At 40.9% G+C, this 16561-nt stretch overlaps 1 protein-coding gene and 1 long non-coding RNA gene across 3 annotated transcripts; one reads left to right on the forward strand and one right to left on the reverse strand.

Moving 5' to 3' along the window:
* Positions 1-373: 373 nt before the first annotated feature.
* Positions 374-15744, reverse strand: egl (Egl_like_exo domain-containing protein). Of its 2 annotated transcripts, none has more exons than XM_070212803.1 (8): positions 15277-15744; positions 12965-13254; positions 6178-6423; positions 2008-3958; positions 1852-1950; positions 1541-1790; positions 1395-1483; positions 374-1331 (listed from the first exon to the last, which is right to left on the reverse strand). In XM_070212803.1, exons 2-8 carry the CDS (start codon positions 13128-13130, stop codon positions 1118-1120), a joined length of 3015 nt encoding a protein of 1004 aa, XP_070068904.1. In that variant the 5' UTR covers positions 13131-13254; positions 15277-15744; the 3' UTR covers positions 374-1117. The 2 variants fall into 2 exon arrangements, with proteins under 2 accessions (XP_070068904.1, XP_017003060.3); XM_017147571.3 differs by having other exon boundaries at positions 15181-15744.
* LOC138912324 (uncharacterized) lies at positions 3894-7070 on the forward strand. Its single transcript, XR_011417846.1, has 3 exons — positions 3894-4034; positions 6172-6587; positions 6645-7070. It is a non-coding gene; the product is annotated as an uncharacterized lncRNA (long non-coding RNA).
* Positions 15745-16561: the final 817 nt, after the last annotated feature.

Here is a 16561-nt window from a genome sequence, read left to right on the forward strand (position 1 = left end):
AAATCATAAACCTTTCAATTCCATTTATAAGAAGGTTGAACACAATCGACAAGAGAGCACCAACCTAAAATCCCAAATGAATGACAAATAAAAGTAACTCTAATTTTACATGGCTAAAAAATTTAAACCAGAATATTCACTATGAGAAAAAAACATACTATTTACCAACTACATAATTAATGCTCTATAGATAGATCAGGATAACTGCTATACTTTGGAGAACCTGATCTTCGCTTTTACTTGTATTACTAGTATATAAGCACAAATTATAAGTGTTTTTAACTTCTTGGTGTTTGGTGTCTAATAAAGGGGCTCCTAAAAAAAAACTAAATCCTCTATTTTCTGGAAACAAGTCACTTAAATACGCTTTTGATATTGGTATATACACGTTTTATTCAATTAGTTATATAATTTATAATCGTACCATTTCAGTATTCTTTCCATTACAATTAATTCTCATTTACTTAGATTGACTACACAATTTTATGTTAATTTTTAAGATGATGGTTTGGTTAAACTTAAATTGAGTTGAATAATCGATTCGGTTTACAAAGTATTATGGTTAAAATACAATAAGTTCACTTTTGATATGGCGACAAAGATATTAGGAAACCTCTAGAAAACTGAATTGCATTTAATAATTTCATTTGGATTTAATACACATTGGTCCAAGGCGGATTTAATTAAAATTCCATTATTACAATTAATAGCAGAGTGCTCTACAAGTCAATTAACAGATACATTTTTAATGATTGTTTGGCGCAGCTCGTGATTCGTAAGCCCCATTGAATTCCGCAAAGATTCTCAGTGGCAAGTCCATGTTCTGAGAAGAGGGATTCAGACTGCTTCGCCAAGGTTCGTCGATTGAAATATATAAAAAAATCCGAGCCGGAGGCGAGTAATTAACAATTGGTAAATCATATATTATTGTTATTGCAATGTTCAACATCTAGGCACAAAATATATTGCTTCTCAATTGGGTATGAAAGTTATTGCATAGTCGTTAAAGCGTCGAGAAGCCCACTGTCGAGCCGCTCAACTATTAAAAAACAAAATAATAATACGTAATATGTCTGCGCTTTGCTTGTTAGGAATCATTGTTCGAAGGTTGAAATGTTTATGTGGGAGACACCCGCTTCGTGGGCGAGCTGCTCAGCAGGGCCGCCTCCTTAGCCCGCTCATGCTCGTCCTGGAAGAAGATCTTGGTGATGACCACGTCTCCGGTGCTCAGTGTCTGCGATTCGGCATCCACAAGCTTCACCACTCTTTTGTCAGTCGTTCGCAGAATGGGCGTCACACTGCGCTCGCCCTGGCAATTGCAGTTCTTGATGCTGTAAGTAAAGGATTTAAATATTTATCATTCAAGGGAGCACTACACAAAACTAGGTACTAACTTTTTGGATTTTTCGCGAATAATTTGCAGATTCTCGGTGGTTGCAATGCTCGATCCCAATTGCTCTTGCATGGAATTCGACGATATAATCTATAGATATAAAACGATTAATCGAGCTGACATTTGAAAAGTTTTTGATTAACTTACTTGTTCACATGGCAGCGAAGTGGCAGTCGTCAGAATGGCCTCCAGCTTATCAATACGTGCTATGCGATCCATGGACTTGTTCTGCAGAATCTCTTCCAGCATTTGCATAGATTCAGTGAGACTGGGTGGCTCCGAACTGAAGCGTGGCGAAAAAGTGCCGGATAGCGAGTTGTCCGAGGGCACCGAATCCAGGCTGGGAAATGTGTCGTTCTCATTTGGCTCTGGCTCATCCTCCGAGTCACTTTGGTCTCTGAGGGTGTAAATAGAAATTAAAGTTGGATCTTGGATATTTTGGAATTGAATTAACCCACTTGTTGGGATTGCCGGCGGACTCCATTTTCTCCAGCTTTTTGGCCACCTTGTAGTAGCCCTTGAGGCGCTCCTTCTCGTCCTCAGTCAGATCCATATAGCTGTGGGTTATAAGCAAGTTAAATAAATGACTTAAATGAACTCAAAGCTTAACTTACCGCAGCAGGCGTATCTCGCGATTCGAGAGCACAATGCTCTTGCTGGTCTGGGCCAACTTCTGCTTTAGATCGGACACCTCGGTGCTGACCTTTCGCTGCTTCTTGCGTATCTTCACCTCGTTGGGCTTGATCTGCATGAGTATCTGCTCGGTGCACAGCTCCGAAAATAGGGCTCGATTCTCCGACTTTATTTGCCGTGCCAGATTCCCAAATAACTGGTCGTGAATCAGCACCAGGACATCTCCCGCTGCGTACAGCATCATTTCCCGCGTGAGCGGTCGCTTGGCCCAGAACTTCTGATCCCTTCGGTAGATCTGCTTCAGCTGATCCTTAATGGGATTGCAGGGGGCGTTGTACTGCTCGCACAGCGAGTTCAGCGATATGTACTTGGCCTTGTAGACCTGCTTGCCGCTCTCCTGATACTGCAGGATGGCATGTGCGGCCTGTGTGTCGAACACATTTCGCAGCAGAATGCCAAACTGCAGGTACAAGTTGGCAGCATCGTTGCGGCAGTCGTGTATCACCTTGATCACCTGGTCGTGCTCCAGCACGGTCTTAAGACCTCCATCGCTGACCATTGCCGGGCAGGATTGCACATCGAACAAAAAGGCTTCGCCGCGCGTTGTTCCGATCTCAATCAAGGTGATCTCGCCCTTGAGGCCCAGATTAATGCCCTCGCAGTCCAGGGAGACCACTATGTTCTCGTTCTTGGCCGCGTACTTGAGTATGATGTCGGTAACGAACACCGATTGCTTGACATTCGCTATCACCGTGGTGTTCTGCAGCACCTTTATCTTCCAGGTGTCGCCGACAAAGTAACTATGACTAGGTGAGTGGTTGGCATTGTTCGGATTCGGATTGGAACTCGAGTTGCTATTGGCGTTGTTTGCCGCCGTACTGGCATTTTGGTTAGAACTCGAATTGGCAATGGAATGCACGGGACTGGCGTGCGGGGAAGTTGACCCCACCTGCTGATTGGCCAGCGATTGCTTATCCTTCTCCAGATTTTCGGCCAGCGTCCGTATAACTAAGGTGTTGATGCGTTGCTTGAGGGTTTGGTTAACACTATTCAGCCGCTGCTCGGCCGGATTCTGTGTCGTCTGCAGTGGCTGCTGCTGCTGCTGCGTCTGCAGTTGCTGTTGGGCTGAGTTATTAATGGGCCCGTAGCAGGTGTTCGCACTGGGATAGTTGTTCTCGCACAGATTCTCCAGCTTCAGCTCCGACATGGGCACATAGCTGTCGAAGCCAGAGCTTGGCTCCGATTTCGGCTGCCCAAAGCTTTGGCTCTGACCCATAACATTCGAAACGGGCGCATTCAGCTTGAAATTGGGGCAAGCTATGCTGTTGTTGTTATTATTACTGCCATTGCTTCCGTTATTGTTGTTCGTGTGACCATTACTCCGCAGAGCCGGCGATTGCAATCTCTGCTGCACCGAACTGATGGCTCCCACTCCTCCAGCTCCTCCTCCAACTCCAGTTCCCGATTCCTGCTTTCGAGTGCTGGCACTATTATTATTGTTCAGCGCATTGAACTGCTCCCGCGTCTGAGCCTGTGCCTGCTGGATGTGCGTATCGCTGAGCTTAGGCTTCTGCAGCAGCGTGACTAGATTGGCCTGTATGTGAAAGCAGTCCGCAAAGAGCTTGAGAAACGAGCTCAGATCGCCCGGCGTCTTGAACATGCGCAGCCACTGGTCCTGCGGAAAGTTGGTGGTCAGCAGATGGAACAGTTGATCCACCAGCAACGGCCCCTTGACCTCGATGCACTGGGCAAAGAAATCGAGCATCTGTTGCGTTCCCCGGGTGTCGATGTTCGATTGCGGCAGGTGGAGGCGATCCCGCGCCGGCAGATCCGTCATGTTCTCGCAGCCCACCAGCATCACATAGTCGTCCGTCACCTTGAAGGTATCCGTGTGCTTCATCAGAAAGTCAGTGAACTCCTTGATGTGTTGACCTGGGCGGAAAATGAAGAGAATTAGCGGGGTCTTCTGATAAATATGTACAATTGCGGTTGAGACCTCTAAAACAAAGTAAGTTTTTACAAATTTAAAAGTTTTTACAAATTTCTTGATAAAGAAAGATTTAATAATTAGGATTTAAGATTTAAATTTTTAAGAAAAATACTAATGTTTAAATGTACTTTTGTTTCAAAATTGATTTTATCAGAGCCGTGAGGCTCAACCATACACCAAAAGTTGGAATAATTCAGTTTAAGCTCTTCCATTTTGGTTGGCCACTGCGAGCGTAAAACTCTGTAGTTCATGAGCTTACGATTTTTTGTTGACGTGCGAGAAATTAAGCGACCAATGTCGATGTTTGAATGTGCTTCTGTTTCCAAATTGATTTGAACAGCTCAACCATTGCATTGACTAACAAGAAAGAAAGCTAGCTTCGGCTTGCCGAAGCTTATATACCCTTGCAGATTATTCCTATTAATTTACAAATCGCAAAAATGTTAAATTTCCTATTATTTTACATTAATTTTTCGATCGTTTCTATGGCAGCTATATGATATAGTAGTTCGATCTTTTTAAAACTAAAATCGAAATTCGGAAATATTTAAAAATAGTCATATCCCAGAGTAGAAGAGAATGTAATAAAAATCAACAAAGATATAATTAGTTTTCCTCTTAATTTTTCGACCGTTCCTATGGCAGCTATATGATATAGTGATCCGATTTTTAAAATATTTAATTCGAAATTCAGAAATATATGAAAAATAATATTTCCAAGAGTAGAAGGTAATACTTGAAAAAACACCGAAGCTAGAATTTTTTAACGTTTTTTTTTTCCGATCGTTCCTATGGGAGCTTTAAGATATAGTTGTCCGATCCGGTCGGTTCCGACATATATACTACACCCAAAAAAAAAATCCTGAGTGTCAATTTAATAACTGTGGGTTAAAATGACACTGCCCCTAGGATCAAATTTTTGGGGTCAATTTGCTCCCAAATGAGTGTCAAAAGTACACCGCGTTTTCAGAAAAATCGTATTTGATACTAAATAGTGTCATTTTGATAAAACTAGGTTCACTTCGATCCCAATAATTATCATTTTTGATTTTCGAAGTTCGAAGTTCGGCGATGTTTTACTCTAGTATTGATTTCGTTTATACTTGTCAAGAGTTCGCTCGCGCGCAAAATGGTTCGATGGCCCAGTTGGTAAGGCGTCTGCCTCTGATGCGAGAGGTCCCCGGTTCGAAACCCAGATAAATCAGAGTAGGTAAAAAGTTTTTAAAATGCAAATGTATCATTTTAAGAACAAAAATGTTAAGTTGTGTTAGATTACTGATAAAAAAAAAAAAATAATGGTGTTGCGAGCGGGATTCGAACCTCGTTCCCCCGAGCACAAAATAATATCAGAACCTAGCGCCTTGGCCCCTGAGCCATGCCCATATTAATTTTTCCCATGGCAGAATGGTTACAGGAGCTTTCAAGCAAATGTCAAATTTTATTTAATACTAAGAAAATGACACCGGCTAGTGGCTCTTTGACACCAAAAAGGGTCAAATTAATATTTTCGAAAGTATTAAAGTGACACCAGAATAGGGTCAATTTAATGACGTTCGGATCAAAGATTTTTTTCCACTCAATAGTGTCACATTGACACCTAAATAGGGGCATATTGATGACTACTTTTTTTTGGGTGTACCTGCAATAGAAAAAAGACTTTTGGGAAAGTTTCATCCCGATAGCTCAAAAACCGAGAGACTAGTTTGCGTAGAAACAGACAGACGGACAGACGGACATGGCTATATCGACTCGATGCGATGCTGATCAAGAATATATATACTTTATGGGGTCGGAAACGTCTCCTTCACTGCGTTGCAAACTTCTGACTGAAATCATAATACCCTCTGCAAGGGTATAAAAATTGGTATAATTAAGTTAAACCTCTTTCATTTCGGTCTGCAACTGAGAGTGCCAAACTCTGTAGGATCGTAGGATTTTTGTTGACATTCTAGGAAGTTTTTTATGGTATAAATATGTCAATCAGTCGGGGCTAAATGGTTTCTGATGTGTTCAACTATTTTCCACGGCACAATGGACAACGAAATCATATAAATTGCTTAAAAACAACTGTCTATTGCAATTTGCTCAGTTAGGAATTTTCCTTTTTTTGAGTGGCAACCGTGATTGTAAACTTTTATCCAATTATCCACTTCAGACTCACCCGATATGTGGCGCACTTGCGGCGACGCCTGCGACCTGTGGCCCAGGAGACTGCGAACAGGGACCTCGGCAGCCGAGCCGTACTGCAGCATCTTGTTCTTGAAGTAGTCTTTAGCCTCTTGGATGTAATCCCGCTTGCCCCCGCAGCCGCCGTCATCCGCGTTATGGTGCTGATAGGCGTTCACCTGGACATAATCACCGTCGACCAGAAATATTGCCGGGTATTGGGCGAGAAATTTCTTCAGACCTGTCAAGCGGGGGAGCAAAAGACGTCAATTATAATTAGGGTGGACCATTAGTGGGTGCTGCGATGGGTTGCGAGTGAGTGGTTAATGCAGTAAAACTGTTGCAACAGCGCCAGCTTAATTAATTTACTTTCAATGTGTCAACTCTGAAATTGCGCCAAGACGCGTAAGTACTTATTGTAGTCGATGAATTCCCGGGAATATAATGGTTGTCTCCACATAGTTTCAACTCTCAACTCCAACAACTGGATTGTGAAAACTTTTCTCTGGCTCGTGCATATCAGCGGGAAACATGTGACTGGATTCCCATAATTAACAACATTGTTTAATCGCATAACCATCAAATGACGGGCTTACATTCATATGCATGTGCCATATGTAGATGCCTACGAATGAATAATCATGTGTGCTTTGTGCTGCTGCCTGTTTCTATGTTGTTGATTTGGTTTGTAAAGTTGGCAAAAGTTTCTGGATTCAAAGTTAGTTTACAATTACATGAATGGGGGAAGGACTGTGGGAGTTTTGACTTTGTGGGTGCGCACTGAAAGACTTGATTTGTAGTTTTGTTTATTTATTTTTGGTAGCAGATGGTTATGGAAACTTAATTTTAATTACAAAAAAATTCAATGAGAATTCTCATCTGATAATATTAAAAAGTATATATAAAATAACCTTTATTATAGATCGACAATATTCAAAGATTAAACAATAAAACGAGCAATAAACTATTCATTTCATTGAATATTTCCCTGGATAGTGTAGTTACTTCAGTGAACTAAAGACGATAGATCCCTAGCCTTTGTAATTTTGTGGTTTTTATTAGAATAAAAATAAAATTTGTTCCAGTGTAAGCCCAACCGAATGAAAAGTGAATGCACTCAAGCCGTGCAAAACGACCGAGCGAGCTAGCGAACCATTTATTTGATAAATCAGGTCATACTCGTACTTGCTGACTGACTGACTGCTGCCGTCGGCCCAAAACGGGACACCCATTGACGGAGCCCAACCCTCCACTGCCACTTCCACTTCCAGCTCATCATCCGCAATTGGTAGGAATGCGATGAGGTCTCGACTCCATATGTCCCATAGTATCGCCACCCCCACCGCCCACATTTCCATCTGTTGTGCTCACTATTGTTTGGTTTTGGGTAATATGACGTGACAAGACAAACGCGCTGCGATGGATAGATCAGGGGTCTTTACGGGGGACGTTGCGTGTCAGCGAGGAAGACACAACTCAGCCTCATAATGCCAGACATAAATTAATTCAATTGCATTTGACATAACTCGACTGTAAAGTCGCATAAGGAAAACGAACGTTGATTAATCGAATCGGACTGGCATTATGCAAGGCATTTGCCAGCGGATTTGGCAAGTCAATCGTCAAGTAATCCCCGAGTAAACATCTCGTTATCCCATTTTCCAGCTGCCAAATGAGCCACAAAACTGACAAATGGCTAGTAATTTCCACCACCCCCGTAGGACCAAAAAAAGGTTAGAGCGGCAAATCCTTTCGAGCGTAATTCACATTTATGTTTACTTAGAGAAATTGAAATTTGTGGAGCACAACTGACGCCGCAAATCGAAGTTCATGGCATTTCAATATTAATATTTATCGAAGCCCGAATATGTAATGTAATGTGCAAATATCTACAAGTCGGCCACTTGGCGGGCCAATATTTGTCTGTGTGCTTAGCCGCAATTCTTGGCAAGCAAACCATTTTGGCTACACCTTCCGCCCACCGACCACCGATTTTCTCGGGATGTGGAGCAGGTGTTGCGGCCTGTTTGAGGGGGTCGGGGTGCCACATTTTACGGCTCGACCCACTTGGACACATTTTTTGCGGTGGCAATTTTCAAATGCACCGAGGACACTCGCCATAAATTTATGTATATTTATGCCTCTCCGCTTATTGAAGAAAACGAAAACATTTCCCCGGGATGTTGTGAATCGAAATGTAAGTGAACATCCAGGTAAAGGGTTATGCCTGGCCGTAAACTCGGGGATTTTATGACTCACACAAGGGGTTGGGAAATAGAGAGATGGCAGCCTTAAAGGGGGATGGCGACTCCTTGGAGTCGTGACTTCATTAGGAACTCATTAGTTCCACCTCATCTAGGACGTCAAAACAGTTACCAATCAATTAGAAACAAATGGCACAAAGTTCACAAGTAATGAGCAGCACATTCACTTTCAGCATAAACGAAATGTTTCGCCTTTTGCAATTAATGTCAAAAATCAATGCGACTTCCATTTTCCTCGAGAAACGGAAAGTTAACTAAAAGTAAAGCATAAAAACCTTGGCTGCACACACGCAATGCCTGGGAATTCCGAGGGGGCTTGGTTGGGCTAAGGGGGTTTCGGGGGTTAAGAAGCACCGGCTGGCAGGCGTTAAAGGATTTCCTCCAGCCGACATAAAATCGTTAAATTTACGACAACGTCAGAAATTGAAATGCGTAACGTAAATGCAGAAGGTTCAAGCGAAAGGAGCTGCTTTCCATTGACAGATCGATCGGCTAATCATTCAATAAATAATCAGAAAAAATTTAGGTATAAGGTTCTGTTATCAATTTGTCATCAGGCTAAATGACCAACAGCATTACGAATTATTTCCGTTCTTTTATAACAAATATTCCGTTTCCTCATCCGTATAATAAATTTAAAGTAGGTTTTCAATTTTGAAATCGTATAGCAAATCAGAGTTTAAAGCTTCCTTTAAATTTAACATGCCTTTGTCCTTAGCCGAATAACTCTATCCAATCGTTAGTTATACCCGTTACTCGTAGAGTAAAAGGGTATATTGTATTCGTGCAAAAGTATGTAACAGGTAGAAGGAAGCGTTTCCGACCCCATAAAGTATATATATTCTTGATCAGGATCACTAGCCGAGTCGATCTAGCCATGTCCGTCTGTCCGTCTGTCTGTCTGTCTGTCTGTCTGTCTGTCTGTCTGTCTGCCTGTCTGTCTGTCCGTCTGTCCGTATGAACGCTGAGATCTCGGAAACTATAAAAGCTAGAAGATTGACATTTTGCATGCAGATTCTAGGAGTTCCTACGCAGCGCAAGTTTGTTTCAAAAGGGTGCCACGCCCCCTCTAACGCCCACAATCGCATATATACGATTTTAAAAATTTCAATATTTTGGAAAAGTAAAAATGCAGTTTTATTGTGTTTATCAATACCTATCGAAATGTAGAAGAAATTTTTTAAATCGGACCATTCGTTAAAAAGTTACGGCGGATCAAAGTTTTTCTCCATCTCTTTCGCACTCCCTTTAGCTGAGTAACGGGTATCTGATAGTCGGGGCACCCGACTATAGCGTTCTCTCTTGTTATACCCGTTACTCGTAGAGTAAAAGGGTATACTAGATTCGTGCAAAAGTATGTAACAGGTAGAAGGAAGCGTTTCCGACCCCATAAAGTATATATATTCTTGATCAGGATCACTAGCCGAGTCGATCTAGCCATGTCCGTCTGTCCGTCTGTCCGTCTGTCTGTCTGTCTGTCTGTCCGTCTGTCCGTATGAACGCTGAGATCTCGGAAACTATAGAAGCTAGAAGATTGGCATTTTGCATGCAGATTCTAGGAATTCCTACGCAGCGCAAGTTTGTTTCAAAATGGTGCCACGCCCCCTCTAACGCCCACCATCGCTTATATACGATTTTAAAAATTTTAATATTTTGGAAAAGTAAAAATGCAGTTTTATTGTGTTTATCAATACCTATCGAAATGTAGAAGAAATTTTTCAAATCGGACCATTCGTTAAAAAGTTATGCGTGATCAACGTTTTCTATCTCTATCTCCATCTCCCTCGCACTCCCTTTACCTGAGTAACGGGTATCTGATAGTCGGGGCACCCGACTATAACGTTCCCTCTTGTTTTTAAATTGATTTCTGTGTAGCTCAAGTATGTATTTCATTTGCTTTGACAATTTTGGCTTGTGTTGCTTGTGTTTTTGCTTTGGCAATCGATTACGCAAAGCGAACAAAATAAACACACACAGAAAAACAGTTGCAGAAAAAAAACCTTCGCAAAAGGCTTGGCCTGTTTTGGTGTGTGTGTTTTTTTTCGTATATTTATTTCTATTTTTCCCATTTTGTTTGTACAATTATTCAAAGCCGCTGGCAACTCAAAATGGCAAAACGATAAAGTGAGGCTAAATGGTCGTGTTTATTTCTTGCTGGCCGTTAAATTAGCAGCGAAATTTAAGTTTCCCATTAACGAGGGCACAGCTCAGCAAAGTCTTCAAACTGTTTGTCTAACCCAATAGAAGTTTGGGCAGCGTTTAAATTTCTCCCCGGCTAGAAAATTGCTCTTGACGTTAATTTCCCAAAAATGTTTTCTCAATGGCTTTTTTTGTGGAGAACCCTCATCAATCGCTGGGGAATATGCACACACACACCTCCATTTATTATTGAAGCAACAAATGGATATGGTGCTCAAGTCTCTAGAATATCATGCAATTTTATTGAAATTCAATTGAACATTTTTGTCACGTAATCGACACTTTTCTATTACAAAGTTTCCGCCTTTTCCCCTTTCCGCTTCTGCTTCTGACCAAAAACCACATAATGGGCGACTTGGATGGGTCTATTGTGGGCGGCATTCGCAGGGGTATAGCAGGCTTTAACGGCTTACAAGTTGGCAAACAACACGTTGACAAAATTGAAGAGGCATAAAATATGTTTATAGGATTTTGGGTCAGTCCCAGTGGGTTGAAAACAGGGATTATTGGGTGAAATTGGGCTGCCATTGACCATTGGAACTCCTTATCACATATTTGATAGGGACTTGCTGTATCCAACCAGGCATATCTGACGCTTTTCTATTTATAAACCAGACCTTGACATTTCCCCTTAACATTTTCGATAGTCTGTTTTTTTCCTAATCCAACTGTGATTTGCGTGTTTGGCGCATATTTTCCGGAATAACCCCCACTTTTTCTATTGCGTTCTTACTTCCAAAACTAAAACTGGCTCTTTAAGTCATAGATTAAACTATTTTAGCGGAAAATGTTGCTCACCCGAGGTAAACACAATTTGTCTTGGCGGCAGAGATAAATATGCGATATGCGATAAATATTTTGTTAAATGTTTGTTTCCATGTTGCAATTAGTGAAGTCAAAGAGTGTGAAAAGCAAAAGTAGTAAATGCAATTATTGTCAAGGTATATGATGTGACAAATTGGGTAGTGGAGTTTATAAATCTTCAGAATGTTATAGAAAATCACTTATAAAAGTATCAAAACGTTTAAAACAAAATATAATATTTGTTTAAATTCCAACATCACTCGGCATTTAAATCTAAGATCATTATGTACATTCAATTTACTTGATAATCCAGTTGACTAAAGACTATAATGATTCCCCACAACTAAATGATTTGCTATTAAGCCCTGGAGAGCGGTGTAAACAAATGTTTGCCATTTCCTGTTCCCGCCTCTGTTCTCCACTCCCATGTGAGAACATCAAACAAATGTCTTCACATATCTCTAGCGAAGGGAAAGTGCATTGCACCTTCCCAACTCCGCGCTAAGTGGTACCTATTTATAAAAACCGAAAGTTCTTTATTGCGGCTATTTTTAGTCGTTCGAGTTAACCGTGCATTTTGATAAATAGCGTGGCCTGAAGTTTCTCATATGCCGGGTTGTCAATGGAAGTACAACACGTGTATGCTGAGAATCTCAAGTTATTTCCATGTTTTCCGTAGACCAGTTGTAAAATAATACTCATACCACTTGCAGAAAAAAGCAAAATGGGGGGAGACCAAAACCGACAACAACATGTGCATTATCGATTGCAGTTTGGCGTCTGCAATGAAAAGCGATAAACCCTTGGCATGTTTTTGTGGTTTTGGCATTGAGAGATCAACTGGGAGATGGAAAATGGGGCGGCGCTGCCGCAGACTCCCCGCTGGCAGTGGAAAAATGCCAATGGAAACGGCAATGACATGTGCACTTGGACGTCGACCACTCGAAGGCAACATGCAACAAGGCTGGAGCAACAACACAATCGCCGACTATGACAAACAACGACCCGCAGGTGCACAAATAGCACAAATGTGTATGCTCAATAACCGAACAAGAGTCCAGTATCCAGTATTGCTTTCCACCGCACACGTTTCCGATTTCCCAGGCTCAGCCGGCAACATTTTAAATGAGAGCTGATTGAATGTGATGGTATTTACGGTCCGCTTTCTCAAACTTGTATTTTTTAGGTTTAGTTTAAAAACGGAACTTCAGAAGTGAGTGTCTCTTAAGAAAAACTTCTTTCAATAATACATAAAAAACTTACTAATGGTTGAAAAAAATTAACTTTAGTCTGCCTAAAAGGGATGGATTTTTTTTAAAGAAAAAACATTTTTTAATTTAATTCTATGAGATTTCTATTCCGTGACATTGACATTTTTTTTAACCTTTGCCCTAGGACGAATAAAATAAAAGGTATGTGTCTTTTGAAGGACTTTACAAGTATCTCCTATATGATTTAAAGTATAGTCTCTCCTAATATTTTACTCTATCAAAGTTTTACTGCAACTGAACTTACCCGACTGACTGCCCCCGGCGATTTGTCGCATCTCCTTGGTGAACTCCTTGTTGCCAAACTGGCAGGAGAGATCGTGGACGGTGCGGGGCTCGCCCTTGTCCAGCAGCCGCTCCAGGAAGAAGAGCAGCGTCATGTTGCGTGCCATCTCGTACTCCATGGACTCCATTGCTCCGGCCGCTCAGCTATATCTCCTATATCTGCTATCTGCTATCTGGTCTCTGCTATCCGCTATCTGCCGGCTATCTGCTCAATTATTAATCCACACGAGTACGTCACGTCGGGCTGCTTATCTGCGGAGAGACGGGAAAGGAGGGGGAGAGCGTAAGTGAGGTGAAATGGCCAACACTTATGCAATGCGCCAAGAAAGCTGGCCGAAAGGCTGGGCAGAAACTAGCCAAACCGCAGACACATTTTAGTCACACAGCGAAAAAATACTTCCACTTTCATATTTCGATTTTATCTAACTCGAAGATTTAAGTCGTACTATGTAGTTTGCTAATAAAAAATCATTTTTAAAATATAATCTTTTAAATGATTGAAGATATGTATGGAAACTCTAAACATTTTTTAACTGACAACATTTTTTTAAAGTTTTATATTAAACTAAATGTTTCTTTCTGTGCACTTGAGTTTCATTTCGTTTCGTTTCTTTATTTATTTAATACATTTGCACTTTGCCACTTGAGCGGCTGCTGTCGCTCTCTCCTTCTCTGCCTCTCTCGCTCACTCTCTATCTCGACACTTGTCTCATGTTATTGCATTGTTTTTGTTGCTCGCCTTGCACTAGTTGAAAATATTCGAAAAGGAAAACTAGAGTGGAAAAGTGGGCGGGGGAGTTGCAGAGCCATAAACTTTGTTTTCCTTCGTGAATAATTGAAAGGCACAGAATCAGGCGAAGGCACACGTACGAAGGAGTTCGTTCTTGAGGTCTGCGACTTTCGTATCCTTGCGGCATATCCTTGCGCGCCGCTCGAGAGTTTGAAATCAAATGGCAGTTGTTTATAAACACAGGCGAACTCGGTCAGCTGACTGCGCTGTTAGCGTGACTGTTAAGTTAACATTTTTGTGGATGTTAAAAATGTCCTCCACAAAAATGTTAAAAGAAGAGGACGTTTTCTAACATTAAGTTAACATTGAAGAGTTTTCTAGCGATTTTCGAAATCGCAAACTCGGCAAGAAATCGGTGGAAAACTCAAAATATGTAACCACTATGAAATTTAATTTTTCCTAATTTTAAAGTAATTTATTAAACATTTTATGTTTATTTATATTTCGTACATGACTTTAATCCACATCCTTAAATAAACATAAATAATAAAAATAAAAAAATAGTTAATACAAAAATATGCTATAAGATTATTATCAGTTAGAAAAGTGATAAACAATTCTTATGCCTTTTAAATGATGTTTATTAATCCGTAATATGGGAGAGGATTTCGAAGTTAGCGAGGATCGACTGTATGGGAACGCGCCACTTGGATTTGCATGGGATTAGTAGCAATACGACTCTAAGCACAATGGGATTTCGTTGGACTACTCTTCGAATGGAATTCGGTGGGAATCGGCGATCAAAAGTTGGCACCTCGACGGGGCTTTGGCTATATATAACATGTTTTAATTTGTTTGTTGCCGCTTCTGCTGCTTCTGCCGGTTGGCATGTGAAAAGTGCCAGCGCTGCAGAACAGGTGATTGACACAGAAAGCTAAAAATGTGGATGGTGATGGTGCAGCGGAAATGGAAAATGCCAGCGAAAAAACAGCTTCACTGTTTTCCATTATTAATTTCCTCACTCATTGCTATTATCCAACAGGAGGGCTGCAGAAGCCAATAAGAATTTCAGGTGTAGCTGTGTTGGTGGCTATTGTTGCTCTATTGATAAGCGAAAACCGTTGACAACAAATATGTATTGAGAACGGCAGCAACAGCAACAGCACACATTCCAATCAACAATGTGTGTGCGTGTGTGTGTTACACAGGTATTGTGCCGTGGTATAGGTGGCAAAACAAGAAACTTCGGACATACCGATATAAAAGAAGAGTCTTATTAGAAGAGAGAGGGAGGGAGCTAGTGCACGATGACTAAAGAAAGGTAAAAACAATAAAAGCCAAGGAAAATAATATCTGCGGAGAGAAAACGCGGAAAAAGAGGCTCTCGAAATATGCAAAAAGCAAAAGAGAGGGCGAAAAAAGAGCAGTTATATTATAATTATAATTACCAGCCAGTTAATCACTTGTTTTTCTTTTTCCCCCTGTTTTTCTGTTTGTTTAAGTGCACTTGTAATCTATATTTAAATAAACGAATTGACACATACGCGATACAGATCCTCGCGTTGGGGATTTCTCACCAGATCTCTTCCGATCAGGGCAGATACTTGTTTTATTTTTCGTATTTCACTAGCGTAATTCAATTAGGCATCAATTAATTTCCCCGCTTAACATTTTTTCGGCGCAATTAACCAATACACTTGCAGAAAAACTGCGACGAAAGCAGTTAGGTATTTTTGCTGTAACACACACACATGCGTATGCGCTCTGGTCAGGTAGGTTAGGCGTGTGTGTGTGAACGGTAAGGCACTTTGAAGGCTTGTAAAAAGTGTAAAAACCACTTGTTGCACTGTTTTAAAGGCACTTTGCAACTTTGCGATAAGTTTGAACTCCGGGCGGTCGGCGGGCGACAAAACACACTCGCTGGCGGGGTAAAAACGTATACAATTGGCACGGAGCGATGCGATATGATGATGACAGCGCCAACGCGAACACACGAACACAAACACAGAGCCCCAACGGAATCGCGGGGGCGGTGAGTTGGGAAGCAATCGAAGTTTCCGATGTTTTAGCAGGCAAGAAATATCGTTGTTTCTTCCACCTCTAGTTTTGGGTTACGTAGTCAAACCGTAGTGTGACCAGTGCGGTCCAGCGAAAATGAACGCAGAATATAGTTTGTGTCTCGGCTAACCCTTGGTACATTTTAGTGAGACCATGCTAATTTATCGGATTTTATCGAGTATCTTTGAAAATGGGCGCCAAAAATGGCAGGTGGCAGCGCTGTTAGATTTCATGTCAAGTTAACCGTTTTTTAAAACATCAACAAAATATGTTCCTGGCTTATACTATTACAAAATTCGAAGCCTTGAAAGCAACTGACAAAGTCATCGTAAAATCATCTAGAACTGATGCCCAACTAAACTAATATTAAAATTATAAATCGAAACACCCTTACATTTAAATACGTTACTGTCAAAAACAACTGTTTAAACTCACCTCACTAGAAAAACAATGTTTACGTAAAATCACTTTTTATCAGTGTAATATATTTAACAAAGTTGGATTTCATGAATAAGGATTAAATAATCAAAGTGAAGTTTAAGAGCTTAGAAGCCGATTCGGTTATTTTACTGCCAAATGCACAGTAACATCTAGTTAATAAATATACCTACATACTTTTACATAAAATGATATTTTTGGGTGCGATAATAGCGAATTATAAACTGATTAAATGAAATAAATTTGCTTTAACTAATAGTAAATCCATTTCGTCGATTCATCGGCTTCACGTTCCTAATTTTATTTAATTTCCGCAACACAGATTGTCGTTCC

Source organism: Drosophila takahashii, chromosome 2R (assembly GCF_030179915.1).
Source record: "Drosophila takahashii strain IR98-3 E-12201 chromosome 2R, DtakHiC1v2, whole genome shotgun sequence".
In the NCBI taxonomy this organism is placed as follows: domain Eukaryota; kingdom Metazoa; phylum Arthropoda; class Insecta; order Diptera; family Drosophilidae; genus Drosophila; species Drosophila takahashii.